The 16,421-nt window shown below is 37.3% G+C and overlaps 1 protein-coding gene across 3 annotated transcripts in view; it reads left to right on the top strand.

Annotated features, from left to right (window-relative positions):
* Positions 1 to 16,421, top strand: part of LOC136267911 (uncharacterized) — a 103,016-nt gene that overhangs the window by 45,875 nt on the left and 40,720 nt on the right. For all 3 annotated transcript variants that reach the window (XM_066063107.1, XM_066063117.1, XM_066063097.1), the window contains exons 5-6: positions 4,168 to 4,237; positions 9,705 to 10,451. In XM_066063107.1, the coding sequence (XP_065919179.1) occupies positions 4,168 to 4,237; positions 9,705 to 10,451 (817 nt within the window). The remainder of the gene's footprint in view (positions 1 to 4,167; positions 4,238 to 9,704; positions 10,452 to 16,421) is intronic.

The following is a 16,421-nucleotide window of genomic DNA, read 5'->3' as shown; positions in this document are numbered from 1 at the left end:
CATCATGGCAGTCTGTCGCCAGAAATGTTTCTAGCCAGATTACGAACCCATCGCCAAGGAAGATTTTGTCATCAGTAGTACTGCTGACGGCCTGCTGAAATCATTAGTGAGCCTTTGGAATTTTATTGTTGCTGTAATGTACTGTGCTCCTTGGAACCCTTACATCTTGATAGTATGTCCTCGTAGACATCGCTCTTTGTGATGGGAAACTTGTCCCTGGTACTGCATTGCTAGCTACTACACATGCATCATGATTCATATTGGTGCTGAGCTTATACCCCAATGACTGCTACAATCTTCGGAGCCGCCTCCTGGAAGCTGTAGAATTTCCAGAGTCACACACTGGAATTAAAGAATTGAAAACAATCCTGGAAGAATGGGGGTGTCTGTTGGCTGTGACTACCAACAATGGTACAAACCTTGTCTCTGCAATGGAACTTCTGCAATGGAGCGAAGTATCATACTTTAGGCTGACAGTTAAAATTAATCTACCTGAAGTACAGTATCTTGTGCGCCAGCTAGGTTAGAGTGTAGACAACTTGTTTGGGAGCTTCAACCACTCAGCTACTTATTGAAGCAAAACAAACTGATTTACATCACAAACAGTTAACATGTCAACACAAGATGGAACTCTGCCCACTTCATAGTGGAGAGAATTTTTTCTCACCACTAACCACTGTGTGTAATTCTCTTGCAATTGCACAAAGGAGATATATATGATGTCATCAGATGCCAAATTCTCTACACTAGAGATATTTGTGAAACTTTTGAAACCAGTGGGGGAGATTACAGAGGATATTGGTTCAAAAAATGGGTAACCATTTCTGTATATAGTCCGACTGATGATATGTAAACCACTTGAAACTTATCTCAAGCCTACTTCAGGTGACTCAAGGTTGGAGAAACTATGAAAGAAGCTAAGCACAGTAATTTTTGCCATCACTACACAGGGTCAGTGTTAAAGCTACTTACACTCTCTTTGCTGAATATGACAAGAATATTGGATCCAAGGACGGAAGTGAGATGTGATGAGATAGAATCAAGCTTTGTACTCACACCATCACATTTTCTTCAGCAGTTATGTCATTCCATTTAGTACAGATGAGTAGTGATGCACCAGTACCACTTTTTACCAGCTTATCTGATGCTGATACATTTTATGTGGAAATTGGCCAATACCTGGTCAATACCGATACTTTTCCATAGAGGGGAATTATTTACAAGAAATTGCCACTGCTGTTCAATAAGCTGACTTATGTACTTATTAAACACACTTGCTAATGTCTTATAACACTGCTTGTTGGCTTTGTGACCATCATGTACTATGTCACAACAATCAGTCATTGTGTATGGCTTCAATGAATCTTGTTTCATGACTTACTGCCCATTCAACTGTACAAACAATTATAATCACTGACTTCTTTTTTTTCAAGTGATTCATGGTTACAGTATATGTATGTTCTTCCGTAATGGTTTACTCCACTTGCTATGTATGCAGCCGTCTTGAAAAACAATGCATCAGTCATGTAATTGGCCACTTAAACCATAGCTGATATTGATCTGATACCACCAAAAAATGGCAGATATTTTATTGCATCTCTACAGATGATATGTTGGAAGATGCAAATTATGTACCTAAGCTGGATTCCACTCTGCTCACTGTGTCATATGTCTCCATTGAAGAAGTGTGCTGCAACTGCTTATTCTCTGACAAGTGATTTTTCATCAAAATATAGCAGATATGTAATAATGATATTGTTATGTAATAATATGACATGAGGAATGTTACACTCCGTGACAGTTACAATAAAGTTTTATAATTTTTTATTTAGTGGAATTTTCTGCTGGCTGACTGACTTGCTCTCTGTGTGGTGTTTCAGACAGGCATATCTCAAAAATGGCTAAGGCTACAGGGTTGAGTTTTTCACTGTTAGAGATCACTTCAGCCCAACAGATATCTATTGACGTATCTCTTACATACGACACTTGCATCATGGACTTACCTTTGTCCTCTTTTTAGTCCAATTTTTTTGCTAACTGCCTGTATGCTAGGTTCGTGTATTGTTTTACACGAGTCGGGCTGTGTAATGGGTCAAAAACATAGTCCATGTCTGCTATGTTGCTTATTATTAAGTAGTGTGGGGGGCATACATTGTGCCTCATCGCCTCATCCATGTAGTGCCATTGTTTCTTGTGCTATTGTAGGAGTTCACTAATGTTGAATATGTTATAAAAAATTTAAATGTAATTTATTGAATTGAAGTTAACATGCTTGCTGTGGGTTGTACTTGCATATAGTTACGCCTAAGCACAATGACATTAAATTGGTCATCAAGATACGCAGCTCGTAAATTAATTTAACAAGTTTCAGGTTACATGAGGTGCCATTCTATCAAATATTGAATGGTTTAGCTGTACAAAAAACATATTAAGTATAATGATATTTTACAAGCTAGTAGCAATCATTACAATATACTAGATATGTACCAATTCTATTTTTCTGAGCTTTACCGATACCGATCCAATCTAGGAAATTTATTACTGATCTACCAAACAATATTGTACCGATCTGATATCAGGTATCTAATGACTTATCTTGTACAGGTAGTTCTTTAATAGCATTATATAATTTCAGACTAAGCTAATTGGTCAATTGTTAGCTAAATGATGATCACAGCATTGTTACTGGAGTCAATACCAATAGTGGTGTGGCCTCAATTACACCACCCAGACAATCAGCAGTGACAGCATCCACAAATATTTTAATGCATGTTCCTACCAAGACTTGTAGGCTGTTGTAGCAGAGATTCTATCAGTTTAGTCTATTTGATATGGTGTAGTACTATTTATTATTTTCTGCCAAGGACCTCTGGTAAGTTCAAGGGTAAGTTTCAGTATTGAAAACAAAGCAGTTGATATTTAGCCGGTCATTGCTATTTAAAATAAAAATTAGAAAACATCGTGGCACAAAAAGGTATGAGAAATGAAGAAAAAAAGTTTGATGTGACCTAGGCTCGAACCCACTCATCCAGGTTCGGAGTACCCATACTCTACCACTTTACCACCGGTGCTTGCTGGCTACTCATATTATTTTTGTACTATTTAAATGTTACAAATATAAAATGCTGTATAGTTTAACCCATACTAGTGAAGAAGAAACCAAAGCTGAACCTGATCCTAACCCTAACGCTAATAACCTGATGTTTTCCTGTTAAACGTAATGATGACTTTCACTGTCTATATGAAGGTAAGTTTTTGGGTGAGTTTGAGGCGAGCTAAGGTTGGAGCGAGCGAAGCAAGCATCCTGGCGAAGCCGGGCCAACCCTAGCTCAACCCTAGCTCAACCCTAGCTCAACCCTAGCTCGCCTGGAACTCACCCAAAAACTTACCTTCATACAACTAGTATGTATGATACTAGAGTTATAGGTGACACTTCCTAATGTTTATACAACAAACGACTGGCTAAATAAATATTTGCGCCATGACCGGCTAAATATCCACTTTGTTAAAACAACTCACGCATATTTATATGGCTTCTTATAGTTTCAATGGAGAAATAGCACTACACTTTAGCTTATTTCGTAAATGGAGCAGAGAAATGATAGAAGAAGTCTAGTATGTTTGAAGAAATGGTGATTAGAAAGATTGGTATCATGAATTGGTGGCTTCATTTGCTCATATTGTCGAGATCAGCACTGATGCGATACTAGATTGGTAGATCGGTACGTCTCTACAATATACAGTGCTTAAACAACAGGTATCATCACCACATAAAGTGTAAATTTAATCCATACTTTAGCCATGCTAGTTTGTCTGTCAGTTATATGGGCTAAATAAAGTAGGAAATAAATTTGCACTTAAGGTGATGACCCCGTGTTTTAAGCACTTTTAATTGATCTTTTTTGTATATAATGATCTTTACTACAGAAATTCCATTACACTGGTATTGAAACACATTCGCTTGTCAATTATACTGAAAAATACACTATTATGTTGAGTTTAAAGACCGGGTTCATTTAAGCATAACTTAATTTGCGTATTGCATGTGTTTCAATAATTATGTACATTTTAATGCTATTCAAATTTTTGTAGTTGTTTGACGTTTATGAAGAGCTAATTTATTTATATTATTGATTACTAATGGCTGCTTGTTGTGTTTATTTGCAGATTTGGTTAAATGCTCTCCAAAAAGATGGAGGTGATGGTAGTCTTTACAACAAAGCAAAAGACACAGATGGTAAGAGAGAAATATTAACATGTTAACTCATGGGTAGCAAAACTTAAGTTAAGGATATTAGTGAATAAACTGTTTGGTAATCAAGTATGCATGTTTCAGTTTTGGCTGTGATTCCCTACCCTGCGTGTATAATTATGCAGCTGAACTTTCTGCATGGTGGTTTCTTTGTAGCTGAACTCTCTACAAGGTGACTTCTTCTAGCTGAACTCTCTACAGTGTGATTTGTTTGCAGCTGAACTCTCTACATTTGTAGCTGAACTCTCTACAAGGTAAATTCTTTTTTCTAGCTGATCTCTCTACAGGGTGAATTGTTTGTAGCTGAACTCTCTACAGGGTGATCTGTTCATAGCTGAACTCTCTACAGAGTGATTCGTTTGCAGCTAAACTCTCTACCAGGTGGTTATTTGTAGCTGAACTCTCTACAAGGTGACTTCTAGCTGATCTCTCTACAAGGTGACTTGTTTCTAGCTGATCTCTCTACAGGGTGATTTGTTTGTAGCTGAATTCTCTACAGGATGATTTGTTTGCAGCTGAACTCTCTGCATAGTGGTTTCTTTGTAGCTGAACTCTCTACAAGGTGACTTCTTCGGGCTGAACTCTCTACAGGCGTACAGGGTGATCTTTTTGTAGCCGAACTCTCTGCAAGGTGATTTGTTTGCAGCTGAACTCTCTACATTTGTAGCTGAACTCTCTACAAGGTAAATTCTTTTTTCTAGCTGATCTCTCTACAGGGTGAATTGTTTGTAGCTGAACTCTCTACAGGGTGATCTGTTCATAGCTGAACTCTCTACAGAGTGATTCGTTTGCAGCTAAACTCTCTACCAGGTGGTTATTTGTAGCTGAACTCTCTACAAGGTGACTTCTAGCTGATCTCTCTACAAGGTGACTTGTTTCTAGTTGATCTCTCTACAGGGTGATTTGTTTGTAGCTGAATTCTCTACAGGATGATTTGTTTGCAGCTGAACTCTCTGCATAGTGGTTTCTTTGTAGCTGAACTCTCTACAAGGTGACTTCTTCGGGCTGAACTCTCTACAGGCGTACAGGGTGATCTTTTTGTAGCCGAACTCTCTGCAAGGTGATTTGTTTGCAACTGAACTCTCTACATTTGTAGCTGAACTCTCTACAAGTTAAATGTTTTTTCTAGCTGATTTCTCTACAGGGTGATTTGTTTGCAGCTGAACTCTCTACATAGTGGTTTCTTTGTAGCTGAACTCTCTACAAGGTGACTTCTTCTAGTTGATCTCTCTACAGGGTGACTTGTTTCTAGCTGAATTGTCTATAAGATTATCTGTTTGTAGCTGAACTTCATACAGAATAACTTACAATGTAATGTAATTCTTTAATGGAGTAAGTTATAAACGTAGCCGAATGCTCTATTAGGATGACTGTTCTATTAGATTATTTTGATCTCGCATTTGCAACACGTAGTTGGCTTTCGAATCATAACTCAGTGGTTTGTAATCCAATTCGTACTACTGCAAGGACTTTCTATGATGATTATTCCAGCTACACACCGATTTTCAGCTCATTGCTTTAAGCGGTTTGCCTGTTAGGCTGAAAACTAATAGTTTTTTATTCATAAAAATCGATTGCATAATTGTGACACAGGTTGGGTTTTATATCATATCTCCATGGTTTTTATCTCGATTATTTTCAAATCACAAAAAGGCACTCCTACGACGGTTACTCCATCTACATAGCAATTTTCAACTCATTCCTTCAAGGGGTTTACCCTGTGAGCGTGACAGACCTTTGATCTTATTTTACGTGAATAATCGATCATAACTCCGTGAATGTTCATCGGATTCCTACCAAAGTTGGTACTGAGATCCGCTGTAACGAGCCCATTAAGTGTGCCAAATTGCAGCCCGATTGGAGCACGCATTTGTGTTTTATGGTGGATTTTGCGAAGTGTGCGAATGAAGAAGTGGAAGAAGAAAAAAGTGAAGAAATTAAAACGAAATTTTGTTCGCTCGTATCTCGGAAATGGCTGGAGCGATTTCTTCAAATTTGGTATGTAGACTCCCATAACTGGCCGGCACGTCTGTAGCAAATTTGGTTCCAATCGGATAAGGGATCACAGAGCTACATAGGTGTGAAAATTGCGTTTTCTTTCTTCCTGTTAATATACTCGCGGTGTGGCGCGCCGGCTTCTTGGACCGCACGACACACTATCGTGTGTCTTGATTAGCAGAAATCAAAAATGTTGTGGAAAAATGAAGTTTCTTTTAAACCACATGCTCAGGTGAATGTAGAAAACTTTAGAAATAGTTTCAAAGCACACCAACATAACATAAAAACATATGAAAATTAATGAGTGTTTTATTAGAGTGCAAAATAGCTGCTTTTTTGAAAGGTCGCGTACTGATTTCAATTAAAATATGTAGACTATGTTATAGTATTCCTGTATCAAGGAAAAGGACAGTGAAACTAGCACAAATGTGTATATGGCAAATACAAAAAGAAGTACTGTAATACATATGCCAAAGCAGCTGAGATGCACAAAATGGTAAGGAATTCAAGGGTTAAGATAATTGAAATCTAAGGTGGCGGCCAACAAATGGCTACAATAATGTTACAGGTTTTTGCAATTGAATTCGTCACCTTTGCAATTGACTTTGTCCTAGAGTTCGTCACTTTTGCAGTAGAATTCGTCCCATTAGCAATTGAATGCATTGGTTTTGCAATTGAATTCATCAGTTTGCTTTAGAATTCGTTGTGTTTGCACAAGAATTCGTCATAATTGTATTGACTGCAATCAACCAGCCGCTTATCACAAGGTGAATCATTTTTTGCCATGGAGAATACCACTTGAGGTAACTGGAATCGTATTGAGCTGTTTTTTGGCAAAGCCATTTAAATTAATTAACTTGTTCGTAAGTGGTCACTCCCATCGCCAATGGCAATGGTGAAGCACAATACATTATTGCAATAGCTGTACTTCACCAAGATCATGAAGCAGCTGCTACATCTTGTTTTCGTGTTTACTGCATGCAGATTTTGTCATGGCCGAATTCTTGTGCAAATGCAATGAATTCTAATGCAAAAGCGATGAATTCAATTGCAAAACCAACGAACTCAATTGAAAATGGGACGAATTCTACTGCAAAAGTGACAAACTCTACTGTAAACAGCTAAAAACCTGTACTGTCAATGAATTTTAATAATGACGTGCAATGCTATCATGATCATGGGCTGTACCACCCACCAACTTTATCATTCACAGCCTTTTTTACTCTGGTTGTTAAAGGTCATGCCATTTTTTCACAGCTTGTCTATTTTGGCATTGATATATTATGTTTTAGAATTTGCAGTTTCAGTGATGTCCTTTTAATTTCAGAATAGATATTATAATATCAGGTTGTTATGGGTAAAATATATATTCACAAAAATTAATTGCTTGTAAGGGTGGTCAATAAGCCCATACGGCACAATTACCCATTAGTAGACCAGCATAGTGCAAAAGTTGCGTTATTTGTGAGAATAGCATTAAACTTTCCATGTCAATTGTACTCCTAATGACATCCATTTTTTGATACAGTGCAATCACAGACTTGACATTAGGTGACCTTTGCAGTCCTTTTTACACTGTTACTTCTTTCTTTATCTCCCTTGATCCACACTGTTAGAATGTCATCCAAATTTGAAGTCAATAGCCCATTCCATTTTAAAGTTATGATCATTTTTAGTCATAAAATTCTTTGAATTCATCTGCCCTTGGGGTGTAAATTACCAGCTAGCAGGTAAAAGGATTTCATGGCTAATACAAATGATCACTAGTATTTAAAAAAATTGTTAATTTATAAATGAAGTAGGGATCTATCTATGCAATAAAAAGTAATGAAACAAGAGATGAATGATGGTATTACAGCATAGCTTGGTGGAAAGTCCCTACTTTGGCACTGAGTGAGTGAGTGAGTGAGTGAGTGAGTGAGTGAGTGAGTGAGTGAGGCCGACCAAATTTCAAGTTTGGCGATTTAAAAAAAAACTCTATACCCAGCCGCCTGAAATTGTTTTCTTGTTTTTAATACTGTATTTCATGTTAAATGGATTAGTATTATTCCATAAAGGTGGTTTTTGTCGCATAAGATGTCTCAAAGATGATTTTTATAGGCAGAATTTTTGGTGGCACTCGTCCCTTTTGATGCAATCCGTACTTAAACAGTACTTAAACAGTACTACTGTACTGTTTGATAACTTAGGAATGAAATTACCTATTGACTTTTAATAAAGCCCGAGTTGTTTCATTCAACAAGACCTTTAATTTGAAACCATGTTTAATGGTGTAAAATAATGCCTCAGGGAGTTTCAGGCAAAATTGATGAATTTTCAATGTAAAAATGGCCATAAAGGTCACCAAAGGTCAAATATGCAATGGAACTATATTTAAAAAGTAAATGTCTTTGGAGGACAGCCAAGTTTGATGCTTTTCTCACAAAGTGCACATAATGATTATATTAATGCGCTATGTTGCACTACTATTTAGGAAACAGTTTAAAAAGCTAAATTATAACATTGCATAAAGTAAGTTTGCTCTTTATCACAAATGTGCAGTCAGGCTGTGTTACAGTATACCAATAATCGCTGCAAAATACCAATGATTAAATAGTTACCTTGCTTTGCAGTTGTAATACCAAACCAATAGTCAATATGATTTCATGATATTAGTAAGTTCTCATGATATCAATAATAGTTAGGCATATTGCACATCGTATATGTTAACCTATTGCCCACTTTTGGGGGCTTGCTTTCACCTGTATTTTTCTATTGTATAGGAGTAATGAATAACTAAAGAAATTTGTGCAATTGAAATATTTTTGCAGTTATTATGTTGTCAGAGTGACAGTTCTATTAAAACATCTCAGTTGTGTGCTTATCACACATGTTTAGTTTTGCATTATAACTTCATGGCTATTACTCTGGTCTCTCTTGTAATCTACCAAAAGGCAGGCTAATCTATCTAACTTCCCATTTTCAACCCATTACCTACCAGGTAGGGGACCCTCAATTAGGCATGATTATTTTATTCAAACCTGCATCTTATACGCACGTTTGGTTTTCATGCTGTTACTCCATAGTCTTTCTTCCAAGCTTCCAATTGACAACTATTAACATACTTACAGGCCAATTTTTATGTACTTGTTCCTTCAAGCTGTTTATACCCTGTTGCTAGGCATAGCAACAAATCAGTATTTTGTAATGCAAATAATTGATACACAATAATAAGACCTACGTGTATATACATGAGTAAATTGTAGTATATATGTAATTTATTGTGTAATTATGTGTCACATGTACTGTCATTTGGAAATTTTTACAAGGATTTACAATAGTAATTGTAATTATTTAATAATTTGTGAACCAATTTTAGAACATTTTGTAATATGCAACAGTGTGCTTTTATACTCAAACTGAGATCTTACACAATAGAATAATATAATGATAATATCAAATTTTATTTATGTAGAAGTAACAGATTCTGAAGAGAAGATCATTTCTAAAGAGGAATTTGAGAAGTCTGGTAATGTGAGAGATGCCTTTACAGCTCTGGAGACCAAAATGACAATCTTACTCAGAAACGCAGATCACTTAATTATCAGAAGAGCTTGTATAACACAGACCAAGGCACCAGGTGGAGCACAACTACCTGAAGAGCTGGTGACCAAAATGCTGATGACACAGAATATAGACACAATGCTAGATGTTCTTGTGGGCTCTCCTTTCTGGAGTTGGATTGATGTTCGTCTGTTGGGGACTATTGTGGTTGCTTCAGAATCTCCACTAGCTCTTGAGTTACTCAACAACTATAAAAGTTTCATTTTCTCTAAAAAAATGATTGATGTTATGCTACATTTCTCAGGGAAAAAATTGAACAAGGAGCAGTACACTAAGGTGGTGTCCAAAGTTAAGAAAAGTCCCAAAGAAATGACTGTAGCTGACCTCTTAGCATTCCAGGAGTGGCTTGAAGTAGACATTCTTAATATTGCCAATGGAAGAAGTGTACTGGAGTGCCTTGCAAAAGAATGCACAGAAGTTCACTGGTATATTCCTACTGAGTGTGTTGAGAAAGCCTTCCACTCTGCTACACTGAACTGCTACAAGTTTCATGATTTACAGTTGCAGTTCCTCCACATAGGATCCTATCATGTGATCCATGATCCTCTGAGTACTCAGGGCCCAGTGTCACAGATTCCTGCACCTCCCACTATTGTAGGTTGGTTGAAATATGCATACTGATGTGCTGTTGTAACTGGATATCCAGGATACTATCATTAAAGTGCATAAACCACACAAGTGCTAAAGCCACATAAGTACTACTAGTATTTGATGTGGTATTAATCCTAGACTGCGGTAGTGAACAACGATTCTCATTTTCTCTCAGTTGCAGTTTACTACTATGCGCATTTCATGCTACGTAGTTAACCCAAGTAGAACAATGGCGTGAATGTTCAAAAGTAATGAATGCATCAGCACTGAGCACTTCAAAATGTAGCCACAAAAGCAACAGTGCTAGCCCAAAAAGGGAATATAAAGGTGTGCATTTTTCTTCACACTTAAGTAAAACCAACCTCAAATTTCCTTTCTGCATTATAAATCAAGCCCATATATGTGCCTACAAAGCCACCTATATAAAAGAAAAAGTATAAAACAGACTCTTCCAAAGGGTAATTTACTGATTAATTGACTAACTGACCTACTAATTGATGCAAACATAACTTTAAAACAAGAATGGATCTCTATTCATGCCTCATGAGTGGGTTGGTTCAGGTGTGCAGTCAGGATTCTGGGTTCAAGTTTGGAATGAAATATCTGGGAAATTCCCAGGGTACTCCCCCTACAGCCAGTTTCTAGATGAAAATGATGTATACAGAAAATGTGCCCTTAATAGGCTTGTGCCAATTATGCTGGCATAGTTTCGGCTAGCAACAGCATCAAGCATTATGTCAGTGTAATAGAATGATTTCAAGATTTTAAATTAAAATACACAATGTGCACGTGTGTGCCAAAATACAGCAAATCATAACACACTACACTAAATACTGTATTTCATCTCAAGAAAATGTGCAATGTTGTTATTTTTATTATTTCTTGGCTGATTATTTACATTTCTCAGAGAAGTCTAATAGAGCAGTCACTTACTCTAATAGAGCAGTCACTTATTCTTATGCAGCGGTCAGAAAACAATTAAACAGCCAACTCTAGAGCATAATCTTGATTTTGAAAGCGTAATTTTGAGCATAATCAGCTGGATTTTTTAGCACTGCTTAAAAGCATGATAGGCTATTTTAAAAGCATAATTAACCCAAGCCTAGCCCGTAAGCATTAATAGGCAATGTGCGCATCTAGACATTGCTGTTTTCCTGTTTGTGGAGCTTATAAACACTATAATCCTACTGTAATATTAATGAAACCAGCTAATTTTCACTTCCGGATAGCATACTGATTGCCAACTCCAATCTTCAAGCACACCACTCTCTCCACACCTGAGTTCCTTAGCGTTATTTTGAGAATAAACATTATTTTTGGGTGCTCCTGTCAACTGACAACAGAAGTCTTGTACTCCAATATATTTGAGACATCATGTGCTCTCCTCATGATCCATTCACAATGTAAATATTTAACACTTTATGCTATCCTGACATGTGTATAACATGACCACCAAAGTTTACTGCAGGTACTGCCTTCCAAATAATCTCCACAGCAGTCAGTTCTCAGCCATTTCCATCGGGTATTACAGTATGTACACAATTGATCATCATATGTTCTTCCTAATAAAAATCACTTCGTTTCATTGCTAATGATTTACCTTTGATATGATTTAATTCTCAAGGGCCGCCACAGCATGCATACCTACTAGAGAGCTTCAAGGCTGAAAGTTTGGTGTGATTTTTGATTTTAAAAGCTCGGCCACTGAAAAGGGGTTCGCCCAAACCATCCAAACCTGCCTCTGTGTATAACTAGCAGAATATAGCTGAAAATGAATTAAAATAGACCCCAGGGAATTATTGTCGAATAATTTGGTGATAATGATAAGAATTGCGCATAATTTTAGCATATGTTGTAATTAAGATTGAGATACTCTAATAAAGCAGTCACCTACTCTAATAGGACAGTCTGAAAAAACTACTCTTTGTTCTTCTTCTGCAGTAGCTAATAAGTACAGTATCTTGCTATAGATTCCTTGTCTAATAAAACAGTATTTTACTGCCTCAAATTTTTTTTAACATTATAATGACCAAAGTTTAGAAAATTTTATGACGGAATAAATAAGTACATTTTAGGAATAACAAAAGCATAATGAGAGCTTTTTTTGAAGATATCTGGAATAGAATAATGATTTATATTTGGAGCATAATTCCGTGAGGCCTAAATCAAAATAGCTACTCTGCTTGTAATTGATTAAAAGTTGGTGTACATGATGAGTTGCATAACATGTCTGGTGCCATTCTTTTATTTGATGTGCTTTACATGGGTTTGCTAATCACAAATTATTTTACACAAAATGTCAACAGATAATTCTAGTATGGATACTCACCACGACAAGTGCTGAAACAAGGTAAATCATCTCCTGACGTGCAAATTAAATCCTTATTTTAGCACGATATACGTAAACGAATATCATTACATCAATCAGCATGGCTAAGGTTTGCATTTTCATGTCAAAAATATTAACCCGACAAAGTTTTATGATTCTTTTTGTCTACAAATATATCCTAACTGATTCCTTAAGATATAACCACTTACTTTATCATGGTCAAATGTCGCTTGAGCCAAATGTACCTTTTCTTACAATTTTCTTACACTTGTTTGTTGACAATGTAGCACCCCTATTGTATAGGTGAGACAGTAATACAAGCATTGCATCTTCTTTAGTACTGATCACACAAAGGAGCACTAATTTAAGACTCCTAAAGCCAGAGTAGCTACCTCACTACTTCAATCTTTAGCAACTGATATAGGGATTGAATTTTGTGTACTATTGCAGTATCTATACAGGTAGAGATCAAGACACATGATAGTGTGTCCTGCGGCCCAAGAAGCCGGCGCACCACACCATGAGTATATTAACAGCATTCAGCTGCATGTATAATTTACACAGTTATATTACATTGCAAGTTATTCTGTAGGGAATTCAGCTAAAAACAAGTCACCCTGTAGTCAGATCAGCTAGAAGAAGATACCTAATAGAGAGTTCAGCTACAAAGAAGCCATCATGTAGAGAGTTCAGCTCAAATAAATCACCCTGTAGAGAATTCAGCTACAAACAAATTGCCCTGTAGAGGGATCAGCTAGAAGAAGTTACCTTGTAGAGAGTTCAGTTACAAAGAAACAATCATGCAAAGAGTTTAGCTGCAAACAAATCACCCAGTAGAAAGTTCCGCTATGAACAGATCACACTATAGAGAGTTCAGTTAGAAACAAGTCATCCTGTAGAGAGATCAGCTAGAAGAAGTCACATTGTAGAGAGTTCAGTTACAAAGAAACAATCATGCAAAGAGTTCAGCTACAAACAAATCACCCTGTAGAGAGTTCAGCTAGAAACAAGTCACCCTGTAGAGAGATTAGCTAGAAACAAGTCACCCTGTAGAGAGATTAGCTAGAAACAAGTCACCCTGTAGAGAGTTCAGCTAGAAGAAGTTACATTGTAGAGAGTTCAGCTACAAAGAAACTACCATGTAGAGAGTTCAGCTGCAAACAAATTGCCCTGTAGAGAATTCAGCTACAAACAAATCATCCTGTAGAAAGATCAGCTAGAAGAAGTTACCTTGTAGAGAATTCAGCTACAAATAAATCAACCTGTAGAGAGTTCAGCTAGAAACACGTTACACTGTAGAGAGATCAGCTAGAAACAAGTCACCCTGTAGAGAGTTCAGCTAGAAGAAGTTGCATTGTAGAGAGTTCAGCTACAAAGAAACTACCATGTAGAGAGTTCAGCTGCAAACAAATTGCCCTGTAGAGACAAACAAATCACCCTGTAGAAAGATCAGCTAGAAGAAGTTACCTTGTAGAGAGTTCAGCTACAAACAAATCACCCTGTAGAGAGTTCAGCTATAAACAAGTCACCCTGTAGAGAGTTCAGCTAGAAGAAGTTACATTGTAGAGACTTCAGCTAAAAAGAAGCTACCATGTAGAGAGTTCAGCAGCAAAAAAATCGCCCTGTAGAGAATTCAGCTACAAACAAATCACCCTAGCTGTAGAAAGATCAGCTAGAAGAAGTTACCTTGTAGAGAGTTCAGCTACAAACAAATCACCCTGTAGAGAGTTCAGCTATAAACAAGTCACCCTGTAGAGAGTTCAGCTAGAAGAAGTTACATTGTAGAGACTTCAGCTAAAAAGAAGCTACCATGTAGAGAGTTCAGCTGCAAACAAATTGCCCTGTAGAGACAAACAAATCACCCTGTAGAAAGATCAGCTAGAAGAAGTTACCTTGTAGAGAGTTCAGCTACAAACAAATCACCCTGTAGAGAGTTCAGCTACAAGCAAGTCATCCGGTAGAGAGATCATCTAGAAGGATCACCTTGCAGAGAGGTCAGCTACAAAGAAATCATCCTGCTTTATCTTTTCTTCTTCCTGTAGTAAAGAAAAAATGACAGGTTAAAAAGCCCTAAAGCCAGCCATAGGCCGGCTTTGGGGTATACAAATACAAAAAGAAGTGAAATCTAATCCAAAACAGCCAAGCTGTAAAAAAAGAGTGCGGCCCTGAGAAAGGCTATGGTGAAAAAAGATGTGAAATCCAAGGTGGCGGCCAAGAAATGGCTGTGATGGTAGGTTAATGGTAAAAATTTTAATAACAACAATTCAGGTGAATTTTGTGCCAAGACCAAGCGGCACCAAATTCACCTGAATTGTTGTTATTAAAATTTTTACCATTAACCTACCATCACAGCCATTTCTTGGCCGCCACCTTGGATTTCACATCTTTTTTCACCATAGCCTTTCTCAAGGCTGCACTCTTTTTTTACAGCTTGGCTGTTTTGGATTAGATTTCACTTCTTTTTGTATTTGTATACCCCAAAGCCGGCCGTAAAGCCGGCCTATGGCCGGCTTTAGGGCTTTTTAACCTGTCATTTTTTCTTTACTACAGGAAGAAGAAAAGATGAAGCAGGGTGATTTCTTTGTAGCTAACCTCTCTGCAAGGTGGTCCTTCTAGCTGATCTCATTTGTTTGTAGCTGAACTCTCTACAGGGTGATTTGTTTGTAGCTGAACTCTCTACAAGGTGACTTCTTCTAGCTGATCTTTCTACAGGGTGATTTGTTTGTAGCTGAATTCTCTACAGGGAAATTTGTTTGCAGCTGAACTCTCTACATGGTAGTTTCTTTGTAGCTGAACTCTCTACAATGTGACTTCTTCTAGCTGAACTCTCTACAGGTTGACTTGTTTCTAGCTGATCTCTCTACAGTGTAACTTGTTTCTAGCTGAACTCTCTACAGGGTGATTTGTTTGTAGCTGAACTCTCTACAGTGTAACTTCTTCTAGCTGAACTCTCTACAGGGTGACTTGTTTGTAGTTGAACCCTCTACAGGGTGATTTGTTTGTAGCTGAACTCTCTACAAGGTAACTTCTTCTAGCTGATCTTTCTACAGGGTGATTTGTTTGTCTCTACAGAGCAATTTGTTTGCAGCTGAACTCTCTACATGGTAGTTTCTTTGTAGCTGAACTCTCTACAATGCAACTTCTTCTAGCTGAACTCTCTACAGGATGACTTGTTTCTAGCTGATCTCTCTCAATGTAACTTCTTCTAGCTGAACTCTCTACAGGGTGACTTGTTTGCAGCTGAACCCTCTACAGGGTGATTTGTTTGTAGCTGAACTCTCTACAAGGTAACTTCTTCTAGCTGATCTTTCTACAAGGTGATTTGTCTGTAGCTGAATTCTCTACAGGGCAATTTGTTTGTTGCTGAACTCTCTACATGGTAGTTTCTTTGTAGCTGAACTCTCAACAGGGTGATTTGTTTGTAGCTGAACTCTCTACAAGGTAACTTCTTCTAGCTGATCTTTCTACAGGGTGATTTGTTTGTAGCTGAATTCTCTATAGGGCGATTTGTTTGCAGCTGAACTCTCTACATGGTAGTTTCTTTGTAACTGAACTCTCTACAATGTAACTTCTTCTAGCTGAACTCTCTACAGGGTGATTTGTTTGTAGCTGAACTCTCTACAAGGTAACTTCTTCTAGCTGATCTTT

The sequence above is a fragment of the Dysidea avara genome, chromosome 1 (genome assembly GCF_963678975.1).
Source record: "Dysidea avara chromosome 1, odDysAvar1.4, whole genome shotgun sequence".
NCBI classification, from domain to species: Eukaryota; Metazoa; Porifera; class Demospongiae; order Dictyoceratida; family Dysideidae; genus Dysidea; species Dysidea avara.
The sequence above is the reverse complement of the archived record's forward strand: the minus strand, read 5'-3'. Positions and strand labels throughout refer to the sequence as shown.